At 41.3% G+C, this 21,446-nt stretch overlaps 1 protein-coding gene and 3 long non-coding RNA genes across 4 annotated transcripts; 3 read left to right on the plus strand and 1 right to left on the minus strand.

The window, feature by feature from the left end:
* The first annotated feature begins 4,277 nt into the window (after positions 1-4,277).
* Positions 4,278-5,251, plus strand: LOC103631803 (uncharacterized). Its single transcript, XR_555491.4, has 2 exons — positions 4,278-4,654; positions 4,739-5,251. It is a non-coding gene; the product is annotated as an uncharacterized lncRNA (long non-coding RNA).
* A 584-nt stretch (positions 5,252-5,835) lies between these two features.
* LOC100192457 (uncharacterized) lies at positions 5,836-7,335 on the minus strand. Its single transcript, NM_001349820.1, has 2 exons — positions 7,018-7,335; positions 5,836-6,848 (listed from the first exon to the last, which is right to left on the minus strand). The coding sequence occupies exons 1-2, from the start codon at positions 7,268-7,270 to the stop codon at positions 6,079-6,081; spliced, it is 1,023 nt and encodes a 340-aa protein (NP_001336749.1). The 5' UTR covers positions 7,271-7,335; the 3' UTR covers positions 5,836-6,078.
* A 10,174-nt stretch (positions 7,336-17,509) lies between these two features.
* On the plus strand, positions 17,510-19,020 carry LOC103631805 (uncharacterized). Its single transcript, XR_555493.3, has 4 exons — positions 17,510-17,586; positions 18,462-18,497; positions 18,564-18,736; positions 18,947-19,020. It is a non-coding gene; the product is annotated as an uncharacterized lncRNA (long non-coding RNA).
* Positions 19,021-19,519: 499 nt separating this feature from the next.
* LOC111590580 (uncharacterized) lies at positions 19,520-20,287 on the plus strand. The gene is made up of 3 exons (XR_002749715.1): positions 19,520-19,655; positions 19,739-19,825; positions 20,028-20,287. It is a non-coding gene; the product is annotated as an uncharacterized lncRNA (long non-coding RNA).
* The last annotated feature ends 1,159 nt before the right edge of the window (positions 20,288-21,446 follow it).

Consider the following 21,446-nt stretch of genomic DNA (forward strand, 5'->3'; position numbering starts at 1 on the left):
GAAATATGTTCATGGCACAACTAAAGGGTTTTGTCGTGCACAGAAAAGAACATATAGGATGTCACTTGAGGATGCCCATTTATATATTAAAAGAAGGTTTCAAACAATGGTATCTCAAGTTTGATGAGACTATTAGAAAGTTTGGTTTCGAGGAAAACAAGGAGACAAATGCATTTATGCAAAGTTTAAGAATGAAATGTATATCTTCCTTGTTTTGTATGTTGATGACATACTTGAAACTAGTAGTGATAAGAATTTGTTAGCGGAAACAAAGAAGTTTCTATCCTTGAACTTTGATATGAAAGACATGGGATAAACCTCCTATGTTCTTGGAATAGAAGTTCATAGAGATAGACATAAGAGGGTATTAGAACTCTCACAGAAGACATACATATAAAACATACTAAAGAGGTATGGTGTGCACCAGTTTAAGGCCTTATCTACGAAAATAGTCAAGGGTGATAAGTTTGTGGATTATCAGTGACTCTAGAATCAATATGAAAAGAATAAGATGAAGTCAATATCATATGCTTCAGCTATCGGAAACGTTATGTATGCTCCAAATTGTACTCAGCCTACCTTAGCACTTATCACTTGGATGCTTGGAAAATATCAGAAAAATCCAGGCATAGAACAGTGGAAAGCACTTAAAAAGGCTCTAAGGTAATTACAAGGTACTAAAGGTCTCATGTTTGCATACAGAAGATCTAATTCTCTACAGATAGTTGGCTATGCAGATGCTGACTGAGGAGGTTGTAGAGATACCCGAAGTCCACTTCAAGGTGTGTATTTACACTGTCTAAGGGAGCTATTTCTTAGAAAAGTTGCAAACATACAGCGAAAGCATCGTCGATAATGCATGCTGAGTTTATACCTACGTATGAGGCAACTAGACAGGCGATATGGATGAAGAAATTTGTACCCAAATTAAGAGTGGTTGATAGCATAGAAAGACCACTGAGAATTTACTATGATAACGAGCCATCAATTTTTTTCTCCTATAACAATAAGTAAAGTGATACTGCCAAGTACATTGACATTAAGTGTTATATTATTAAGGAGAAGATTCAGGATCAAAACAATGAAGTTGAGCATACGAGAACCCAACAGATGCTAGCGGATCCGCTCACAAAGGGCCTTCCATCCAACGTGTTTAGAAAGCACGTAGTCGGCATGGGACTAAAGGAGTGCCTATAATCTTGAATCACAGGGGCTACAAAATGCAACCTAGTAAAGTTTTTTGTTCTGAAGCAGAGGAGCATATTATAGTCAATGAGTGCGGTGATACTTAATCGGTCATCATCACGCATTGGTCTCGATGTGTAAACTTGTTAAGGGATAGAGTCCAGGATGTTAAAGAACAAGAAACATGGAGAACAAAGGGGAGAATGTTAGGGTGTCCTCCACGAGAGGATAAGGGAAGGCTCCAAACCATTCTCTATTTAATCAAGTATTCTCGGAATTCTAAGTATACACACTTAGATCATCTAATACGGTAATACTACAATGGGGTCCTAAGAGTAGGGACCCTTGTATTGTGAGCCCAACAGTCAATCTCCTAGGTTATGATTTTTGAGCGCGTCTTGGCAGCAGTCGGGGACATGTTCTTTCCCGCACAATGACAATGCCATTGATGAGTTTTGGTGTTTCAAAGGTTTAGGTGAAGATTTAGGAAGAAAGCTAAGATTACCTTGTAGAAAGATTTTTTATTGCCTCCTATTTCAGTCCTTTGGTCAATAAATCCCCCCTAGATCCACGTCCACCCCCGTGGATCAATGCATCAGATGTCTCCTCTCAGACCTGAGTTCTGTTTCACCCCCAAGGACAAGACACGACATGGAAGACTCAATGCGTGCTGATTGGATCGTTTGCTAGCAATACCATGGGCACTTTCTGGCCCATGGACCGCTAGGCGTTCCGCGAGTCCCCTCTCCCCTGGGTTGTCTCCAGTTCTCCTCCCACAGACTTGCCACTTGCACAATTGCATCGCCTTGCAGGAACCAGGAAGAAGGGAACCACGCCACCACGGGGGTCGGGGTGCATCATCCCCACATCACTTGTATAAGACCATGTCATTACCCCCATTTTGTTTGGTTGTTTTATCAAAAAAAATCTTGCAGAGAGTGTTGGGAACCCTTTGGTTTGGTGCATACACACATGGCGTTGGCGAGGCATTACTACTTATAATATTAGTGGCATTAGTGGCCCATTATGGCATTAGTGGCCCATTATGATCTAGAACTTTATTAGATGAATGTGAAGACAACATTCATAAATGGAGAGTTAATAAGAAACATGTTCATGGCACAGCTATAGGGTTTTGTCGTGCACAGAAAAGAATATATATGATGTCACTTAAGGATGTCCATTTATAGATTAAAACAAGCTTTCAAACAGTGGTATCTCAAGTTTGATGAGACTATTAGAAAGTTTGGTGTCGAGGATAAAAGTAAGACAAATGCATTTAAGAAAAGTGTAAGAATAAAAAGTATATCTTCCTTGTTTTGTATGTTGATGACATACTCGAAGCTAGTTGTGATAAGAATATGCTAGCAGAAACAAATAAGTTTCTATCCTCGAACTTTGGTATGAAAGACATGGGAGAAACCTCCTATGTTCTTGGAATAGAAGTTCAAAGAGATAGACATAAGAGGGTATTAAGACTCTCACAAAATACATACATAGAAAACATATTAAAGAGGTACGGTGTGCAACAGTGTAAGGCCTCAGCTGCGACAATAGTCAAGGGTGATAAGTTTAGGGATTATCAGTGCCTCTAGAATCAATATGAAAAGAATAAGATGAAGTCAGTATCATATGCTTCAGCTATCGAAATCATTATGTATGCTCAAAATTATACTCGCCTTACCTTAGCATTTATCACTGGGATGCTTGGAAGATATCAGAAAAATATAAGCATAGAACACTGGAAAGCAGTTAAAAGGCTCTAAGGTAATTACAAGGTACTAAAGGTCTCATGCTTATATACAGAAGATCTAGTTCTCTACAGATAATTAGCTATGCATATGCTAACTAGGGATGCTGTAGAGATACACTAAAGTCCACTCCAGGGTATGTATTTACACTCTCTAAGGGAGCTATTTCTTGAAAAAGTTGCAAACAGACAGCGAGAGCATCGTCAACAATGCACGCAGAGTATATAGCTACGTATGAGGCAATTAGACAGGCGATATGGATAAAGAAATTTGTACCCAAATTAAGAGTGATTATAGCATAGAAAGACCACTGAGAATTTAATGTGATAATGAGCCATCGATATTTTTCTCCTATAACAATAAGTAATGTCAAGTCAAACCAATAAAATCGACCACGCTCCACCACAACCTCGCTAGGATGCACCTCCACCGTGCTAGGACACTCCTCCTAAGCAGGGGCATGGAGGCGACACTAGCGGCGGCGACCACGCTCCACCACCACATCGCCGGGACGCACCTCCACGGCTCCACCCGTCGTAACGCTCCTCCACCACTACAAGGCAGAAGAACTCAAGACGTCTCCAACCACGTCAACCTTGCCCTTAATGAAGAGCAAGATAGTATGTCTTGATCCATCTTTGTTCGTGTGTTTATAGTGATTACAAGTTTAGATCCATTCTCTATTTAATCAAGTATTCTCGGAGTTCTAAGTATACACACTTAGATCATGTAATACAGTAATACTATAACGGGTCCTAAGAGTAGGGAGCCTTGTATTGTGAGTCCAGAAGTAAATCTCCTAGGTTATGGTTTTCGAGCGCGTCTTGGCAGCAGTCGGGGACATGTCCTTTCCCGCACAATGACAATATCATTGATGAGTTTTGGTGTTTCAAAGGATTAGGTGAAGATTAAGGAAGAAAGCTAAGATTACCATGTAGAAAAGATTTTTATTGCCTCCAATTCAATCCTGTCCGATCTCCTATTTCAGTCCTTTGTTCAATAAATCCCCCCCTAGATCCACGTCCACCCCCGTGGATCAATGCATCAGATGTCTCCTCGCAGACCTGAGTTCTGTTTCACCCCCAAGGACAAGCCACGCCATATGGAAGACTCATGCTTGCAGTTTGGTCACGCTCACGCCATGGAAGACTCAATGCGTGCTGATTGGATCGTTTGCTAGCAATACCATGGGCAGTTTCCGGCCCACGGACCACTAGGCGTTCCGCGAGTCCCCTCTCCCCTGGGTTGTCTCCAGTTCTCCTCTCCTCCCACAGACTTGCCACTTGCACAATTGCATCGCCTACCGCTATTTGCAGGAACCAGGAAGAAGGGAACCACGAGGTGCATCATCCCCACATCACTTGTGTAATAAGACCATGTCATTACCCCCATTTTGTTCGCTTGTTTTTTCCAAAAAAAAAAAACATCTTGCAGAGAGTGTTGGGAGCCCTTTGGTTTGGTGCGTACACACATGGCGAGGCATTACTACTTATAGTATCCCGGACCACGCACATTTCCTCATTTGCTAGGTCTTGTCAGTTCTCAGATGAAACCCTGTGCAAGCTGATGATACCTCCTCGGATCTGAAGAACTGCCTGCGTCGGCTGTATTGGCTTCGGCAGGAAGAGGTGAATTCAGCAAGGCCCCCCGAGCCCTTCTGCATGTAAGTGATGGATCGCCTATTCGTCTCTGTTCTTGTGCTGTGTCGACATCAACAGGTAAAATGCTGCATGTTACGTTCAGCCAGTTCAACGAACTCTTCATCAGAAATAAAAAAAAAGGCATGCTGCTGCCTCTTCCAGGCTTTACTTCCACGGAATGGTCGATCGATCGGAGGCGTTTCTGGTTCTACAACTACGGAGGAGATCCGAAATCTGGTTTTTTGTTCGACTAGAGGCTTTACTTCCAAGGAATGGTTTTTTTTTGTTTCTCCACATACATGCATGGACAAGTAGCCAGCAGTAGTCTGAAGAAGCTAGAGATGCTTAATAGTAGTCATTGGTTGATGCATGGTTCTATTGGTCCCGCATGCTCTCTGTCAAGCCGGAGCTACGATGACCAAATTCTGTTCTTTTTGCGTAGGATTAGGATGTGCTGGGAGAACCCTCAACCTCTAGCTAGTGGAACAACAAAATCAGGCCATCGTCACGGGCAGGCCCGCGCAAAGATTATTAGGTAGTAGCATACGCTGCTGCCGACTGATAATGTAATGGCGCGGCGCTCAACTGGCAGCCAAACAAACGCAGGCTCTGACGGTCGCCGATCGAGCTGGCCCCATGAGGCCATGAGGGGAGGCGTTTGCCTTTTCGCCACCACTTGTGAATACTTGTATGTTTGCTTGAGAATCCTGCAACTCAAAGTTTTGGAAGCATAGTCGGGGGTCGGGGCAGATCGCTGTCATCGAGAGAGAGAGAGAGAGAGAGAGAGAGAGAGAGAGAGAGAGAGAGACAAGCAAGATGTGCAAATTGCAGCCTAAATTCTTTTCTTTTCAGCAACTTGCCAGCCTAAACTAATAACACCCACGCAAGGAGTCCAAAACCGGCTGTGCCGATGCCGATTAGGTGCCCACCGGATCGCGAGGCGGTTTTCGCAATCGCACCCGTCGGTCAGAACAGAAGACCCAGAAACTTGCAATGCCGATTAGGTGCCTAAACGAAATGGCAAAGAACAGTTTCCAGCGCATTTGGATCGGAACGCTTTTCTTTTCTTTTCTTTTTCATGTTTACGGATAAGGAAATTTGCAAATGCAATCGCCGCGACCTACAAACACTGTTCACCTTGTGACTGGATCCAGAAACTGATGATCCCCTTGCATGGAAATTGGAATTGTTAGATGCTCCAACCCAAACATGGCAGGGGAAGGTTAGGAGGCCGGTGACTCATAATCAAGATACCATATATACATAGAACCAGGTTCACAGGCTTATTTAATTTGGCACATCAATCACGACCGTACAATACAGAGTTTCGCCGACGTGAACAAATTCATAGGAACCATTGACCCACAGTAGGAAATACCAGACGAGTACGTAGCACAAATATCCAGAGTGGAGTACAATCTGACGATCAGGCAGACACATGCAGCACTATCACATATGATTCCACCAGGCAGAAAATAGTAGTAGTACGTAGTAAGCAAACGTCAGAAAACAGAACCGTCGACGGCGGGGAACTCGTCGAAGCTCCACAGGCGGACGCCGTCCATGCCGTTGCCCACGTCCTGCTGCACGGCCTCATCTGCGGCGAAAAGGCCGTCCAGTGAGTCGTCGTCGTACCCACCCGAGTAGGGCATCTGCAGCAGCACAAACGGGTCGAACGCCAGCTCGTCAGCGAGCTCCAGCGCGGAGCCGCTGCCGCCCTCGGACGAGTCTTCGTCGCATCTCGGCCTCTTCGCGGGGCTCCCGGTCTCCGACGTGGCGGTGCTGCCGGCGAAGGACGTATCCACGGCCTGCGGCGGCGGCGAGGCTGGGAAGGTGGGGAAGGCCATGTCGAAGAAGAGACCGCCGCCCACGTCGAACGACTCCGTAGCTTCTGGCTTCACGGCGGCGATCCCTTCCTTCCTCTGCGTCTCTCTCTCTCCTCGAGGCAGCAGAGCGGGCTGTGCTGGGTGCTGCGTTTCCGGCGCGGTTCGTGGGTTGCCGTCGTCGCCGCGGCGTGGGCGCGCGCGACCGCGAGCGCGACCGCTGGCTGCGGGGAAGTTGACCTTGGCCTTGCTGCCGCGGAGGCGGCGCGCCTCCACGTCGTAGGCCCGGGCGGCGTCCTCGGCGGTGCTGAAGGTGCCGAGCCAGACGCGGGTGCCCTTGTGCGGGTCGCGGATCTCCGCCGCCCACTTGCCCCAGGGCCGCTGCCGGATGCCGCGGAACTGGCGCCCGCGCTGCTTCTTCTGGCTCGCCGCGCGCCCGTCGTGCAGGGCTATACACAAGACGGGCTCTTTCCCTTGAGATTACACTAGCAGTCTAGCATGCAGTTCTTGCCAACGTCGTCATGGCCACACCCAAACCCAAACCCATGGACGCGCGTACGTGAATAACATTCTGCCCGTGCAGATTATTGCACTTGCACCCTCGAACGAACGGATTACCTGGGGACAAGGCGGATTTGGACGAGAATACGAAGTGGCCGTCCTCGTCGTCTTCATGCACGTCAAAGTCGTCGTCGAAGTCCTCGAAGGCGGCCTCGAAGTCATCGTCGGCGTATTCGTGCTGGTGCCTCTTGTCCCTGCCGCTGCCGGCTTTCTTGGAGCTCGCCGACCAGAGGTGGCCTTCTGTCACCGGCTTCGACGCCACGCGCCGCGTCGGCGGGATCAGCTCCGCGAGGATGGCGCCTCCGCACATTGTGCCCTGTGTATTTTTCGACAAGTTTTTCTTGATACCAATAAGGTTGCCGGCGGAGAGAGGAGATTTATAAACTAGCTAGGACAGTAGGACCGTTGGCGGATGACTTGGCATGGTGACTAGCAAGATATGCCACATGGCCACACGCCTAGCGCAGCTTACTGGATGACACGATGAATTGTGATGTGCCACGTGGTGAGCCACGTTGCATTGGGTTCCCTTTCTTAGGCTTTCTCGCCATCTTCTATAAACAGTGTTGTGACGTTCTCTACGGTGTAAAATGATGTTTTACATGTTATATGTACAATCTGCTAGAGAAAGTCTTAGTTTTGCATTTTATGAAAACAGACAAAGGAAAAAATATATAAATTGAATTTTAGATGTTGCCTTGACGGAGTTTGTAAGGTCCGTTTAGCACGACTCCAACTTTTTACTATAGGAACCGAAACTGATAAAACAAAAAGGAAAAAGCTAACGGACACGCGTGTGTTTCTCTTGTTGTTTTCACTCGATTTGTACGCCGTTGGATCTCCAGGATGCTCTTTTTCATCTATTGGATATTTTTCTCTGTTTACTGTCGCTTGACAGAGGGTCCCTATTGCGTCTTTTCGCTTTCCGCTGTTCACTTTCATCTTTACTCTCTGGAATGCGACTGACCGCCCGTTCATCTTCCCAACGCCCTGCCGGGTCCATCGCCTCTACCACGGCAAGCCAGCAGCTCTACCACTGGCTAAGCCAGCAGCTCTACCGGCAAGCCAGCAGCTCTACCACCGCTCACTACTCGCTCTACTGGACCGCGCTTCCCTCTCTCCATCACGCCGGCGCGCACGGCTAGCTCTAGCTCCCAGAGCCGCCCTTTCATGGTCCCCGCCGTGGTCGGGACGAGATGCCTCCGCCGCTACCTCCCCGCGAGGTTCATGCTCGCCTCCACTTCATCGCTTCAAGGAATCGAGTGTCAGTTATCGATCCTGAGTTGCGTCTGTCTGTTTGTTTCCCTGAGCAAAGGCTTCTCGCGCGCCCTCGGTTGGTGGAGAGCCCCAAGCCTCCTCCTCCTGCCTTTAGTGCTCGACAAGTTCGTCGCGTCTCAGCTCTTCAACCACGGCGACGACACAGCGAAAGAGGCTTGTTACCCCAACCCGGCGCAGGCATTTCAGGCTGAGAACAAGCAACCGGAAGAAGCACTGGACTACGCATCCACGTTTGTGCACCGTTGGATCTGCCATATGCTTTTTTTTCATCTGTTGGATATTTTTTTGTCTACTGTCGCTGACAGAGGGTCCCTATTGCACTGTTTGATTTTTTACTCAGGCGTCTTTTCACTTTCCGCGCGCTATTCACTTTCCCCAACCATTGCCCTCTGGAATGCGACGGAGCGTCTGTTCACTTTCCCCAACGCCCTGCCCTCTGGAATGCGTGAGAACTGAGAACGAGGGCCGACGAAGCTTCCCACGACGTGCTGCTGTTTGCCGGCAAGGTCTCCGCCCTCCCCATTTCTTCTACTCCTCTGTTGCTAGCAGCCGTCGGGCTATCCAGGGGAGGGGGCGGCGATTTTTTTTCTCTGCTGCTCGTGTTGTTCGTGTTGCTGGCGATCGGCGGGCTGTCCGGTAGGAGATGAGAGAAGGCGATTTCTGTGACGCATAGTGGCGGAGTCGGCTCCCCGGTGGCGATTTCCTGATCTCGCGCTGGTCCATGATGAGTTGCTGTGGAGGGGGAGGTGGCTCTGACGGGATCCATGTTTGCTGTCAGCGGAGGAGCTGTGGTGAAGTGGGTGGCTCTACTGCTCCAGCCCACGGCGATGGGGCTCCAGCGTGTGTTGACATGGTTGATCCGGTGAGGGAGTATCAGTTTTTTTGTTTTTGCTCCTCGTTTTTGTTCTTGTGCATAAGTTTTTTTTGACATGTGTGCTTGCTTTTTTCCTTTGAGGCCATTGGCGTGGAAGCGTTGTAGACTTATGTTTAGTTGTGTGGCCTTGCTTCCAGTTAGGTTAGTTGGACCAAATGAAGTTGTGTAGAAAACTAGTTGGATTGTGCAGCTAATTTTGTCCCCTGCTCCTTAATGTTCAGATTCAAGTGAAATGTCCCCTACTCCTATTGTTTAGATTCCAGCGAAGTGTAATTATTTATTGTGTCTGAACTGCATTTGGCAACTCGAGGTTTTTTAGCCAGGATAGGTGGAAATATTTTTAAATTTGTTGATTGTTTTAGAAGAAGCTATTTTCTGGAGGTGGTTTTCAGGTTGTACTAGTTTGAGGACATGCAACACTTTAATTATAGATGATAAAGTGTCTCTTAATTTAATCTTGTTTTGAACATTTGGGAGAACTGCAATGGACATGCAAATTTGCAGAGTCGATTGCAAGATGTAAAAGGATGGAAGGATTCCAAACTTCCGTGCTTAATGCTGATTTCCATATACCATTATCATTAAGATTTCACATATTTAGTGACCATAACAATCATTTGTCCAGACATTTGAATTGTAGTTCTTGGAGTTCATGTATGACCACATTTTTTTTTGTTTTTGCAGGCCATTATTTCCTCTCCTATGATTAAGTTGATCGAAACTTTTGCTGGTTTTTGTAAGGCTCAGGTTGTTTGTTCTTGATCATTTTTTTCTGTATTAGTTCGCCATTGTGTATTTTTATCTTCACTTTTTTTTGTTTCATTTGGTTGTTGTCTCAATTTTTTCTATATTTGTTATTCATTTTTTATTTTTCTATATAGAGAGCTGCCTATAGAGAGAAGGTGCTAATTGAAGCAGAGAAACAGTTTCAGGACGATTTCAATTTTTTGAAGGAAAAGTTATTAGTTGATTTTGGCCAATTAGTGGATGTCCAACGTATTGACAGTATTTGCCAAGTTATGTGCGACAAGTTCAAGGGTTGTTGTTCGGTTTGCAAGACAAGGTGCATTGAAGTTGTAGTCGATTCTGTGAAAATTATGGTTGAAGCAATGTCTATCAAGCATCAGGAGATTTTGAATTCCATAGACCCTCTAGTGAAAACGATGGCTATTAAGTCAAATGAGAAATACACCCATACTGATATCAATGTGCAACCAGCTATTGTTAAGTCAGATGAGAAAGTCGTTGTTGCGGACATTGTTGAGTCATCTGATAGGAAAGGTCTTGGTGTGGGTACTAGCAATCCACTAGTAACAGTGCCCATACATCTGAACACACCAGTCGTTTACAGGTCGGATGCAAATACTGCAACTTCTGTGAAGCCCCCAGCGGGTTAGTGTTTTAATCTCCATTTGTCTTTTTTTGGTTCCATGCACTTTATTGTTTAATGCACCTAGATTATCTCTATTATATGCTGATTTTTTTAATGTTTGTGTTCATAGCATTTTCAATTCCATGTAGATGTTTTTTGTGCTTTTAATATGTTTGCGGTTTCATGTTTAGTATCTTTTATTGGTGGGTTTTTATTGCACTATTTTTTGGTCGTCATATAAAATCTACCCTAATATGATGTATGTATATTTTTTCTTAATTTTTTTGTAGAGCGTGTTCATCCACTCAACAAGTGATTCCATTTCTCCAAAACTGACAAGTTGGGTCGCTTTCCACGTACAAACTTCTTCTCACCTGTGGGTCTTTTTGACCTCCACATTTCAGATGATGAAAGTGACCACAAAAAAATACTGCACCTGATAATGCTATATGTCCACATGGGTCAGATGTCATTCCAATCGGGTTAGGTCATTCTGCTTTGCCTACATGCAACCATGGTGTTCACCCTACTCCTCCCAATGTTGTATTACAACCTTTAGTTAAGTCACATGCAAATTTCTCTAGAAGCCTTATTGAGCTGTGTCCTGAAAGTGATACAACAGCAGTAGCCAACATTGATGTACCAGAGAAGGTTGTTTCTGTGCTAGTTTCTCATGCTCAAAAGGTCTGCTATATGCCTTTTTCACTGTTCTTTTTGGTTAGCTGAGTTTCTGTTTTTTTACTTATATGTATTTCCTTTTTTTCCTCTATGTCAGTCTCATGCTGATGGGACAGTTCCTCCAGTGAATGACACATTCTTTGAGCCAACATTAGCATGTAATCTTTCAACACTGAACTCAACAGAAAGGCCTAGGAAGTCTGAAGGGATAAGTGGCAAAAATCAAGATGTTATTGTTATTGACGATCATGTGAGAGCGGTTCAGGAGGTGATATTTTATTTTTCTAGCTACACTGTCCTATGTGGTCTGTTTTTATGTTTGCTATTTTAACCATTCTTTTTAATTTTTAATTTTATATCCTAAAACTCATGTTATGTTCTCCCATTTTTTATCCAGGTTCACAATGTTGTTGGTGAAATGGTTGGTGCTAGTTTACATGGCAGTAGAAGATCTAAATCAACAACTATAGTTGACCAAATGTACAATGATAGGAATATATTCAATGATCGAGAAGCTAGGGGAAATTTATTGGGAAATCAACTAGAAGTGGCAAATGTAGTCAGAAGTGATGTTCAGTATATTGGTGAAAATCGGTTACAAGCCCAACATCCTAATGTCTCATTACCATGTTCTGTTGTGCAATTGCGGTATTATTATATCCTTTGTGGCATGGGGCGTAGCCAATGGAAAGAGTAAGTGCATCTTGTATTCTTATCCCAATGCTTGATTATTTAGTATATTTTCTCTTCATATACTTCAAGTTTTATAATAAACCCATTTTTTGTGTAGTTTTGTTGCAGTTCGGTTTTCAAAAACCACCACTGTAAATTGGGAATCTTTTGGACTGTCAATAGAACCCAATGGACATTGCGACAACTTTTTTATTGCTGGGTTCTGCCGAAAACATTTTGAAGATGTTCATCCAAGGTTGTCAAAGAAACATTTCTTTTATCCCAAAGTTGGGGTAATTTTTTTCAACTCATTTTTTCCCAGATGCAATATATGATGGTTTTTTTTATTTGCATGATTTTTTTGTATCAGTGTTTTTATTGAATGTAATTCTGTTTTATTTTTAAAAATTCAATTTATTACAGCATTCAATGATGGAATACAACAGTCAATTTGAGGTTGAAGATCTGAGAAAATCGTTTCTGGGGGCCAATTCTGCTCTGAAGCTACATCGCTCTAATAAGGTTGTTGCTCTCTCTTTTTGTTATATTTTTAAAAAATCTTCATGCATTTTTCTATTTTTATCATTAATTTCTCTCAATCTGTTTTCAGTTGTACTTTCCGGTGTGCCACTCGAAGCATTGGTTTTTGTTCATTGTGGATTTGAAGAATAAGCGTTATGTTTTCCTTGATTCATATTTTGATGAAGATGATCCTTTCCAGTGCTTTGTTAGAGATAAGCTTGTAAGTCATATTGTTCTCCATTTTTATTTTTTACTAAGTCTATAAGTTGTTTTAAATTCTATTTTTTGTGTTTTCTATTTTCTCAAACTTTTTTTGTGTTGTATAGATTCGTGTGTTCAAAGTCCTCTGGTTATTATATTCTGAATCAAACATGGATCTATCATCATTCAAATTTTTGTATCCTGCGGTACCAAAGCAAGAAAATACGTACATTCATTTTTATCCTTTTTATTAGAACCTAGTTTTCATTTTTCTATTTTAGTTTTTTGTTTTTTATAATTTATATGGTTCAAATCAGAGTTAATATATTATTTCTTGTAGTAATTTTAATTTTTCTTTTTTAGGCATGATTGTGGTATTTTCACTTTAAAGTATATGGAATATTGGGATATATCTGTTGACATGATGTTAAAGTTCCGTGCTGAGAATATCCCTCAAATCCGAATTTCACTAGCCAACAAGCTCTATTTTAGTGAGAAGAATACCGAAGACAAGTCTCTTGTTCGCAACATGTTTCTTCAGGTTTTGTGATTTAAATTAAGTGTTTGTTTGGGTTCTGGGGTTGCAATGTTTCATTTAATTTCTTGTTCTATGTCAGTTTTCATTTATGTACATTCATCTATTTTGTTGTAGTTTGTTCTTTTTTTTGTTTTTGAAAACAGAAGAGTTTATTTTGGTAGGGGTCATTGTTAGGTTTTTTTGGTGATGGTGGGGTGGATTTGCTGGATTGTTTATTTTTATGTTGGATTTCTGTTGAGGTTGTTTATGTTCAGTTGTTAAAATTTTCTTTCTATTTTTGAACACAAACTAATATATGTGGCGTGAATTGCTTATGTTAGTTAAGCTAAATTTTGGAGCTCATGATTTTTTTGCTTCAACCTATAACTTGTATGTTTTTCTGATGTCAGAGTGGTAGGATTGGTAGCATTCAGTCTAGGATTGGTGTTCTGAACCCCCCATGCATTAGTCAAAATTTTACATGCCCAATTTTTTTTCAAGATATATATAATCGCTCACATGATCTATAAAATTGGTGTTGCAATTGATATATGATCTTTTTGAATGAAAGTTTGCAAATGAACTAACTGCTTTTAGTTTGGTGAACTATGTTGTCCATTATTCTAATATGAAGCAAAAAGACCCTTTGTGCTAATATAATGACTACTAATGTAAATGCGTAAGAAAATAAAAAATATAGATAAAATGGTTACTTTAGGTATTTTCTCTATTGTCACATCTCAATATGCATGTCATAACCATCATTTTTGGACCTCAACTATATACTAATTCTTTATAAAGAAGAATAAGCATGCATGTTTATATGACAAAACAATTTTTTAGTAGTTGGTGGCTTTCTCTTTTTTTCATAGTTTGTTGCCATAGGACACGGTAATTTATAATATTTATCTCTAAAAATGATTCTTGTGAATATGCATTCAATATAAAACATATCATTGTTTAAGCCATTTTTTTGCTAACGCCATTACCTATTACATTCTGATAAACTATCTTTTTGCCTTATTGTATATCTTCACAATTCTTTTTTCTAAAATTGTAACTAATTACGGCCGAACTTAAAAAATTGCTATTACCAAATCAAACTATCCCAATCAGCTGACCGTATTGTTTTTTGTAAGATGTAATTATTTTTGTTTCATTCTTTTTTGCTTTGTGTGTGTGTTTCATGGTGTGGGGGTGCTTTTAGCGGTGTGCAGTTTTTTGTGCTCCGTCTTTTTTTCCTCTAATTTGCTTTTTTTTTAAACCAGAATATTGATCCACGGATTGTTCAGTAGCAAAACCCAAATATTCCAATTTAGCTGATCGCGTTGTCGTTGGATGTTCGGAGGAGCAATGGCAGAGACCGAGCATCTTTATTTTTTTCTCATTCTCAAAAAGTGTACCACCAATTTGCAATGACTCCTGAATCAAACAATGTCAAGTTTTAGTCCATATCATTTTTCCAAATAAAATCACTTGTTCTAAGTGACGTTCATTTCTACGTTGATACTTATATGGCATATGTAATATAAATGTATGCATGCACTTTTTCTATCCGTTCAAAAAGTTTTTGTTTTACTTTTTATTGTCCCAGCAGGATCTTTTTGTCAACAGTTTTTTTACCCAAACGAGTTACATGCCTTAACTGAATATATAAAACAAATTCAGCCTTTTGGTGTTCGTACTAATTCTAAATTTTAGAGTCTATCCCTTCACTTCTTCCCCATTGAAACGTTCTTCTTTTTTCTCCATTTTCCTGCAACTTCATAGCATGAGTGGGTGGTGGTTCTGTGGGAGCGGAGCGGTAACACTACAAGTTGCTGATCTTTTCATCTTCTTCTTCTCTTTTCCTTGTGGGCCTGTGATCACAGAAAACAACACATATTTGTGGATCAATCTAATTTTGTTCAATTTATATTTTTAGGGGGGATGGGAAGAAAAAGATTTAAAGTTAATGTAATTGTTTAAAAACACTAAGCGGGATGTGTTTTCAGTTAGACGTACTTGCTGCTGCATTGTTTGTTTTCTTGTTTTTTTTTCCGCTCTGCCTTCTTCATCTTGCTGCGGATTTCCTTTACTATTGGTTTTAGCCTTGTAGGTTTTTTGGCCTTCCTTTCTGTTTCACTGCTTCAGGGTTCTTCAGAATTTCAACTATTGGTCTGCTCTGATTTTCAGCATTGTTCCCTCCCACTGTTCCTGTCCAAGGTCCCCCTATTATAACTTCTTCTGATGATAACATTTGGCAAACCTTTTCTTGTAGTTTGTCTAATTCTTCAGATATATACTGCATAGTCTTCTCTGTTTTTGCTGCTGCTGATGTGAGCAATGCTGCTTTCCGGCTCAATAGGTTATGCCTTAGTACTGGGTGAGTTGCCATTGATGCATGCATCAGTGGTGCATCTTTTTGGTTTTGTTTTTTCTTCCACCTGTCCATTATGTATTCCTCTGGGATTTTCGTGAGCCCTTCTTCAATGATTACTTTAAGTATGTGGGAGCATAAAATGCCATCCTTGTCAAACTTGCCGCATACACAAGTGAACTCTTCCATTCCATATGTTAGGTTAGCCATAACAAGGTACCTCCTTGTTTTATGTGGTTTGTGTTCCTGGTTTGTTCTTGTATACACCTCAAAAGTATGCGGGGCAGCTGTTCTGTTGTAACTTAGTTTTGGGGTTGTTTGCAACTGGGACTGGAATTTTTTGAATATGTTCCTATTGTATGCTTCTTGTGCTTGCCTCTCTATTGTATATCCAAACATTAGTTCCTTTGGACGTTTCCGATTGCTTTCATTATCCTCATACTCCTCTGACACATTCACTTGTTCCACAATCCTTTGGTACTCACCCAAGAAGCTAATCACACTATAAGTTGAAGCCACATTGTCTTTAAACCTTGAGTTTGTGCCCTCGCTTCTTCCTGTACTTTGCAAGAATGGGAAGAAGTCATTTTTGAAGTATACCGGTATGAACCTAGCTCTTGTTTCCCACATTTTGTTGAAATACTTATTGTTTTCTAGGTGGTAGTCCTCAACCATTTTCTTCCAGTCCCTCTCAAATTCATGCACAGTTAGTGAATAGTTAACTATGTCCTCAAAGTCCTCTGCCATTCCTAAATTTCTTGCAAAGCAATTTCCGTTTTTCTGGTAGCATTTACTTTTTATGTGGAAGAAGCAATTCCTATGCACTGAAATGTGTTGAATATCCACTTGAATGTTTCTATTGTTTCATCAGAAATGAATGCACATGCGAACAAGCATGTATGTGCATGCCCTGTAACTCCCACAAATGGCGCAAATGGTAGGTTGTACTTGTTAGTCATGTATGTGGTGTCGAAACTGATGCAATCTCCATACATCTCGTAGTATTTCAAAGATGTCCCATCAGCCCAAAACATGTGCTTCACTTTTTTATCTTCTCCAATGACAATACTATAGAAGAAATTGGGATCTTCCTTATGTTTTTCCTGGAAAAACTGCAGTGCTTGTGTCATATCATTTCCTGTTACTTCCTTGTTTAATTTAGTTCTGTAGTTACTTACATCTTTTTTTTTGTACGGCAATGCGGTCGTACCTCCTCTCAGATAAGACAATATAGCAATCATCTTTCGAGTAGGTATGTTGTTGTGGTTCAATGTTCGTATAACTCCTTTTTCCATTTCAGTCATGTATTTATGTCCGCTAAACATGTTGTTGCTGTCGGCTGGTCTGAGATCATGATTGTGTTCCAAGTCTAACCTATCGATCACCCACTTCTGTTGATGTTCTTTTATAACCATGACTACTCTGCAGTCTGTTTTAACCTAGACATTTGTATTCCTTTTTGGCCCTTTCTCGCACCCCTGATGTTCTATGCAATTATCTTGTTCCTGCTGATCAGCTTTTTTGTTTTTCCATGCTTGTTACATTTCAGCTCCACCTTTGTAACCTCATTGTTTCTTTTTTTGTTGGAAGTTCTGAAAGTGTGGGTGATTGCTGGTTTAAAACCAGCCAAAAACCCATAGAAGAATAAGAAGTGCTCTGCATCTCCCCTGGTCTTAAATTCCATCCCAACTTGAGGTGTATATTTGCTGTCTATTGGTGCATTGTTTCCTTCTAATGCAGCTATCTGCTCACTCATAATGAAGGCATCGATCTGATCCTCTGTTAACTCTTCTTCACTTCCATCTGTTTTTTTAAATTCTGCGGCATCAAAGTTTTCACGAGCACTTGATGTTTCAACTGCCCTTCCATCTACATTTGGTGCACAATCAGGTAGTTGTTCTACATTCATTCCTTCAAAGAGATCTCTGTGGTATACTGCTTCACCATATTTAGATGCACCGGCTTCAATGCATCCCCCAAATGTCTCCTACATAAATACACGTTATTTTTGTTAGTTGTTAGTTTATTTTTTTTATTTTGTTTTGTTCTCAAATGTGTATTTGTCTGCATGATCAGATCATTTGGAGTTTTCAAGATGGATGATTTCGTACCTCAGCGTATGCACTTGAACATCCATCCACTTCAAAATTCTTGTATGTATTCTCCTCTGAGTTATGCTGCATATGTTTATTGCTTTTTTCCCAAGCTCCACACCTTTCCTTGGACATGTTTGCATCTGCAAGCAGGGTGTCGCTCTCAAGAATCATTTGTGTGTATGACTCCCATGGCTTTTCTAGTGTGGTGTTGTTCATGGTTTCATTTTGTGTGTCCATGCCACTATGCATTTCATTGCATTCATCACTTGCTGATTCTCCTTGTGAGTTACGTATCTGTTCCATCATCAGGTCCATGTATCCCCCCTGCATAATCATCAAGGCTCAATCAAATATTCATATTATATTTTCTGTGATAGGTGCATATTATTTTTTGTGTGTGTAGGGTGGCTGGGGTTTTCGTGCATTTTTTATTACCTGGTTTGACACATATGGGAACGACATTTGTGTGCACATCTGACTGCCTGGTGATTGTGTTGTTCCACTCTGAGTCAAAGAGGTTCCAGCCATCTATATTTTTGTTTATGCATTCATAAAAATCACAAAAGTCAGTTTTTAAACATGTGAATAGATTATCTTTTTCAACTGTAATTTCTAGAATTGAGATATAGCTACCTGACTACTTCCAATTATTCGCAATATATACTGTTGAAAATTGTTGATTTCATCTTGCGAGAATATGTTATTTTCTCTGACAGTCTTGGTAGTGTCATCTTCATGAACCTGCAAAAGGGAAACAAAATTATGATCAGTTGTTTTTTTGCATTGGCACATAAATTTAGGTGCCCATGGCTTTGTTCTATATGATGTTTTTTGCAGCAAAGGCAGTAGACCACTTTTTTGGGGTGATGCAAGAGGAGCTTTTTTTAAGAGGCCATGCATGTTATGACTTTTTTTTGAATTTGTTTTTGCAGACCTTGTTTATGGACATATAGCTAGACGAAATGCAGGTATGTTACCGCTGCTTTTTTATCTCTTATCATTGTGCTATGCAATTCATTTTTTTGTTGTGGCAGCTGTTGTGCTCTAGTCATCAAATAAGAAGGCATAGGTTGAGAAGATCATGGAGACCAAGCAAGTTTGGAGGCGGAGGCGTAGGGGCAAGTTCATGTAATAGGTTTGTTTTTTGTGTGGCAGATCATCATTGGATGGCTAATGGATAGTGTCAGGTTTCTCTCCAATTGCAGAGGTAATACAATCAAAGGTTCAGGGTTAGCCAAAAGTTGATGTATATATCTATCTTTTTTTGAAGTTCCTGTGCAATTTAAGATGTATGTGTTTTGGCGATTTTGCTTTTTTGGCATCGTGGGGGATTTTTAATTGGAGTCTAATTGGAGGAGGGGATGATAAATCTAATATGAGTTATTTTTACTTTTCTGTCTGATTCATGTGTTTGCAGGTTATTTTTACGTGGGTATCACTGATTGAATGAGAGAAACAACAGTAAAATGAGGGCGTGGGGCTCAGATGTGAGTACCTTTTCAATTTCTTTGTCTCCACTGTCTCCTCCCATCTTTTTTCGTACTTTTTGTGCCCTTCTTTTCCTTGTATCTTTTGGATGTGTTTGCTCCTAGGGTTGGTTTTGGGGTTGCTGGCGGCTCGGGAGTAGGGGGAGTTGATCGTGCTTTTTTTCCTGTGTAAAGGCTTTAGGGTTTTTTTGTGGCCTTTTGTTTTTGGACCACTTTTTGTGCCACTTTTTTCTGCTGGGGAGTATTGGGTTTTTGTTTTTTGTGGGCTACGTACTTTTTAGGCCCACTTTTTATCCTTTTTATTTTTTGTTTTTAGTACTATGTTTTGGGGCCCTTTTTTGTATCTCTTGTTGAGCCTTTTTTTATATCTTCTTTGTTGGGCTTTTGTTTTTTATTCCAAAGGTTCAATTTTTTGCAGGGGGGCTGCTCACCGGTTATTGCTACTCTCTCACACACATCTGTTCTTGCCACTCTCTCTCTCTCTCTCTCTCTCTCTCACACACACACCGGTTGCTTGTCTTTCTGTCTGTGCTGACTTGGGGTTTGTTGCCCCTGTTCTCTGTCGTGATTCGTGAAGCTGGCGGCGAGGATTGTTGTATCGAACCTGCACAAGAACACAAAGAAGTCATTCTCGGAGACGTAAGTAACGACTGGCTTTGGTCTAATTTCATTCATTCATTTGGATTGGGTGGTGAGTTGGGGTGTGGCTGTTGTGGATGCAGGTTTAAGGACATGTACATGCACTTCAACAAGAGATCGAGGCTGATGCCCCTTTGGTCGCTGAAGATGTTTATGAAATCATCATGAAGGTGAGATTCTGGTTTTCCCCTGACACATTTCTGACAGGGGCACCTGTGTAGACAGTGCTGATCTGTTTCTAGCAGTTGAATCCATTGTTCCATTCATTTTTTACAAGGTTGTTTATCTCATACAGTAAATTTGTTGTGCCCTGCACAACACACCTTGTTGTAAATTGGCCCTCACATGACTCCAAATGATGTTACATTTCAGAATGCTGCTCGCTTGGACAGTGAGATAATTTATGATAGGGATTTCGACTACGACTATTTTGGCTTCAAAACTCTAGAGAGGTCTTGCCTGTTGAAGCTTGATGGTAAGGTCGTTGAAAGGCCACAACAGATGTTAATGAGGGTTTCACTAGGGATACACAAGGAAGACATCGAGTCTGCCATCAGGACGTACCATCTGATGTCCCAGCGCTGGTTTTCTCATGCTTCACCGATGCTTTTTTCAATGTTGGCACGTCGAGGCCCCAAGTATTGTGTCTTGTTTCCCTCCAGATGTTGTCATTGTGGGTTCTGAAATTGTTTATTTACTGTTGCTTTTTCTATGATGCAGTTAAGCAGCTGTTTTCTTATATGCATGAAAGATGACAACATTGAGAGAATCTATGAAACCCTCAAAGAGTGTGCTGTAATAAGCAAATCTGCTGGAGGAATTGGTGTCTCAGTTCATAATATCCGTGCTACTGAGAGTTATATTCGAGGAACAAATGGAACATCAAATGGAATTGTTCTTATGTTATGTGTCTTTAATGATACTGCTCGCTATGTTGATCAGGGTGGTGGCAAAAGAAAGGTTATGTTTCTTCATTATCGTCGCTTTTAGTTCCTTCATCTTCAGAAATTCTAACCAGCTTCTAAAACTTTAGGTGCATTTTGCTGTATACTTGGAGCCTTGGCATGCTGATATTTTTGAGTTCCTTGATCTGAGAAAGAACCCCGGGAAGGTAAAAATCTCGACCATCAGTCTTTAATTAATTTCATATATTTTTGAGTCGTATTTTTTGTTAACACTGTGATTTGCTAACATGTTTATTGACTATTCGCTGTCATACTTAGCACATACATTTTATCTTGTATGTTGTCATTACACATTTTTTCCATTATGTTTGTTATATACATGTAAATGATCAGCCACATGATGCTGGAAAACATGTTAATAATAGACATATGGGTTGTAACTCCAGGAGGTGTTTTGCTTTATTTTGCCTTATATTGCCTTATATTGTAATTATTTTGCTGTATTTTTTGTTTTGTTTTGCTGCTGCTGTTTTGGTGTTGCTTACTTTCATGTTTTTTGTTTGATGTTTGTTTTGATGTATTATATTGTAATAATTAGTATTGTATGCTACTATGATTTTTTGTTCCATGTATGATTTTGTTTTAGTTTGTTTTTCTAGGTTCTTAAGAAATCAAGTGACGAGGAAAGGGAGCAAGCTGAAGAGATGATGAAGTACTAGGTATTTTTGTTTTGTTTTGCTGCTGCTGCTGTTACGGTGTTGCTTACTTGTAATGTTTTGCTACTGCTGTTACGGTGTTAGATGTTTCCATGTTTGCTTACTTGTAATGTTTTGCTACTGCTGTTATGGTGTTAGATGTTTCCATGTTGTTGATGTTTTTTGTTTTG

The sequence above is a fragment of the Zea mays genome, chromosome 1, assembly GCF_902167145.1.
Source record: "Zea mays cultivar B73 chromosome 1, Zm-B73-REFERENCE-NAM-5.0, whole genome shotgun sequence".
Classification (NCBI taxonomy): Eukaryota; Viridiplantae; Streptophyta; class Magnoliopsida; order Poales; family Poaceae; genus Zea; species Zea mays.

Excerpts from the sequence above, each read along its gene's own strand:
- LOC100192457 (NM_001349820.1), bottom strand. The coding sequence starts at position 7,270 with ATGTGCGGAGGCGCCATCCTCGCGGAGCTGATCCCGCCGACGCGGCGC. Across the intron at positions 6,849-7,017 it reads CAAATCCGCCTTGTCCCCAG|CCCTGCACGACGGGCGCGCG; the intron begins GTAATCCGTTCG and ends TCTTGTGTATAG.